Source organism: Orycteropus afer, unplaced genomic scaffold, assembly GCF_000298275.1.
Source record: "Orycteropus afer afer isolate SDZICR_OR568_19922 unplaced genomic scaffold, OryAfe1.0 scaffold00042, whole genome shotgun sequence".
Classification (NCBI taxonomy): Eukaryota; Metazoa; Chordata; class Mammalia; order Tubulidentata; family Orycteropodidae; genus Orycteropus; species Orycteropus afer.
This window is the reverse complement of record NW_006921629.1, coordinates 3,906,712-3,909,896: the sequence shown is the minus strand read 5'-3', so window position 1 is coordinate 3,909,896 and position 3,185 is coordinate 3,906,712. Positions and strand designations below refer to the sequence as shown.

The following is a 3,185-nucleotide window of genomic DNA, read 5'->3' as shown; positions in this document are numbered from 1 at the left end:
GCCCAACAGAAATAGCCCAGGTGGATAATTTTTACAATCAGGAGCTCCTCAGTTGCTCACAGCAAATTCCACCACAGAGTTTACAAAGACTTATGGCTAGAAAAGCTATACCAGGTAATTTACTACACCACAGCTGCTAACCATGTCAGCTGTTCAAACCCACCAGCTGATCCATGGGAGGAAGATGAGACGATCTACTTCCATAAAGAGTTTTACAGGCTTTGAAACCCAGTGTGGAGGTTGCTATAAGTCAGAATTGACTCGATGCCAGTGGGTTTGGTCTGGTTACCTATCCCACTTAGTAAGAATTCATACATTTCAAAAATAGAAATATTAAGTGATTCTGGATGTACTGTCCCAGACTCTATTAGGGGTATTATATAATATATAGTATATGTACCTTTGCATAGTGCCTAAGGCATTTGACTGTTAACCAGCAGGCTGGTGGTTCAAACCCACCAACCACTCCTCAGAAGGAAGACTGGGCCAATGTACTTCTGTAGTGATACTGCCTCAGAAACCCAAGGAGGGGTCGCTATGAGTCAGATTTGACTCAATGGCAGTGAGTTTTTTCTTAATACCTGAAAAATTCTGAATTCTAAAATGCACTTGGCCCGAAGAATTTGTGATGAGGATTACTGAAACTTTAATAATAGCTAACTCTATGAACTTGGCACTGTTCTTAGTTTATTTAATCCTTAGAACAATCCTATAAGGATAAATACTATTGTCCTTATCTCATAGATGAGGAAACTGAGGTTCAGAGAGATTGTTATTTGCCTAAGATCACACAGGTAGGAAGTGGTGGAGCTGGGATTTAAACTCAGGCAGTCCAGCTTCAGACTAAAACTTAAGCTTTCTGCTTGTACTTAGCATTGTATATTAACAGCTTTCATGTCATCACACAGTATACCTCCATTCTTTTTCATTAATATTTATTTTTGTTGTTGTTGTTGTTGTCCTTAGCTGCCATTGAATCAGTTTGACTCATGGCAACCGCATGAGCATCAGAGTAGAACTGTGCTGCTTAAGATTTTCAGTGGCTGATTTTTCAGAAGTAAATTGTCAGACCTTTCTTCCGAGAGAGCTCTGGGTGGACTTGAACTTCCAGCCTTTTGACGAGCGGTCGACTGCATTAACCTTTTGACGAGCAGTCGACTGCATTAACCTGTTGCACACCCCAGAGACGCCTTTGTTATTCAGGTGTACCCATGACTTTTATCTTTTCCTGTACCAATATACTTCTAGGATTTTCCTTTTGGAGCTAATGTAAACATGGGGCAGTAAATGTTCTTGCACTTATAGTCTAGTATTTAAGAGAAAATTACTTCATTTAAAAATATTCACTCCCATATAAAATATTTTATTTAGTTGATTCAGAAGCACCGCGGAGAGCTTAAAAACTAGCGATATGCCATAACTTCCTTCACCAATAATTTTAATATATAGTCTAAGAGATATTTATAGTCTAAATAGTTTTTATTGACATAAATTTTCTTACTGCAGTTGGTTGAAAGACTGGAAAAGAAGAGCTGAGTTGGAAGAAAAACAAAATTTGAAGGGAAAAAGGGATGAGAAACAAGAAGGTATTTTGAGTCATTTTTTCCCTGTTTCACCAAACATTTGCAGAATTAGATAGCTATGAAGTTTTAGAAAATTTCTTAATTGGTATTCTGTATTTCCTTTTCTAGATTTTGTAAATAAGATTTCCAACATTTATTGGCAAGAAGTTCATGTGATTTGATCATTGGGTTTTGTAAGGTAGAATTGCTGCCTGATCTTTTATGTGCGTTTGAATAATTTTTCAGATCTGTCGGATAGCATAGATTTTAAAGGCAGTTCAGATGATGAAGAGGAGAGTCGCCTTTGCAATACTGTTCTTATCACAGGGCCAACAGGAGTGGGGAAAACTGCTGCAGTGTATGCTTGTGCTCAGGAGCTAGGATTTAAGGTTCGTAACAGCTATGATGCAGAATATTAGTATATAATTACCCTTGAATTAAAATAAACCGTTCTCCCTTTTTTCATGTATTGTTCATCTAGATATTTGAAGTGAATGCCTCTTCCCAGCGCAGTGGTAGACAAATTTTATCTCAACTAAAGGAAGCCACTCAGTCCCATCAAGTAGATAAGCAAGGTGTGAACTCACAAAGACCTTGTTTTTTCAGTAGCTTCAACATAGGCAAGTCACCAAGTAAGTAAATTATTTTCCTTAAGCTGTAACTTTTTTGGGGAAAACAATCTAAGAAAAAAAAAATTAGTATTTTGCTATTTATTTTTTATTGTTTACATACACACATGCTTTTTGTTTTGTTTTCTATTTTAAAACAAATTTTAAGACCATGATATCATTTCACCTATAAATACTTCAGAATTTATCTGTCACTGATAAGGACTTTTCTTAAAACACAACTACATCATTATCAGACCTAATAAAATTTAATATAAATAAACAAAAAAACCAACCGACTGCCATCAGCTTACTTCTGACTCATAGCAATCCCATTGGGTTTCCAAGGCTGTAAATCTTTGCAGAAGTAGATTGCCTCATCTTCCTTTCATGGAGCAGTGGGTAGGTTTGAACCATGGACCGTCTAGTTAGCAGCCAAATGCCTTATTACATCACCAGAGCTCCTTATAACAAAATTTATGTAACCTAACCATCTGATACCAATTTTCTGTTGTTTCAAATGGTTTGTTCAGATCAGAATCCAAACAAGAGCCATGTTTTATATTTGATTCATGTTTCCTAAGATTTCTTTTTTGTCTTTATAATAGTTTTCTCACCCTTTCTTTTCATGTGATTTATTTGTTGAGAAACCTAGGTCATTTGTCATAGAATTTCTCACCTGCATTTGGCTGATGGTATCCTCAGGGTATCGTTTAACATATTCCTACTTCTTTGGATACCTAATAGTTTTTTTATTATTTTAATAATAAAACCTTTGTGTAATTTACCTTGTTGGATGCTGTATGTATGTGTATTCCTATAACTGTTCTTGAGTTTTGCTCTGAGACACAGTTACTTGGAAACAGGGTGATCTTTTCAGGTATAGCTCTTAAGCTGTATTAGGTAGGACCAGAGCAGCATTTAGTCTACACCTAATTTTGCCTCATTAAAGAGGACCTTTGGTGGAGTAGTGCCTAAGGTATTTAATTACTAACCAGAAGGCTGGAGGTTCAAA

The 3,185-nt window shown here is 36.3% G+C and overlaps 1 protein-coding gene across 1 annotated transcript in view; it reads left to right on the top strand.

Moving 5' to 3' along the window:
• Window positions 1-3,185, top strand: part of ATAD5 (ATPase family AAA domain containing 5) — a 65,838-nt gene that overhangs the window by 31,181 nt on the left and 31,472 nt on the right. The window contains exons 12-14 of the mRNA XM_042780481.1: window positions 1,507-1,586; window positions 1,809-1,951; window positions 2,044-2,194. Coding sequence (XP_042636415.1) covers window positions 1,507-1,586; window positions 1,809-1,951; window positions 2,044-2,194 — 374 coding nt within the window. The remainder of the gene's footprint in view (window positions 1-1,506; window positions 1,587-1,808; window positions 1,952-2,043; window positions 2,195-3,185) is intronic.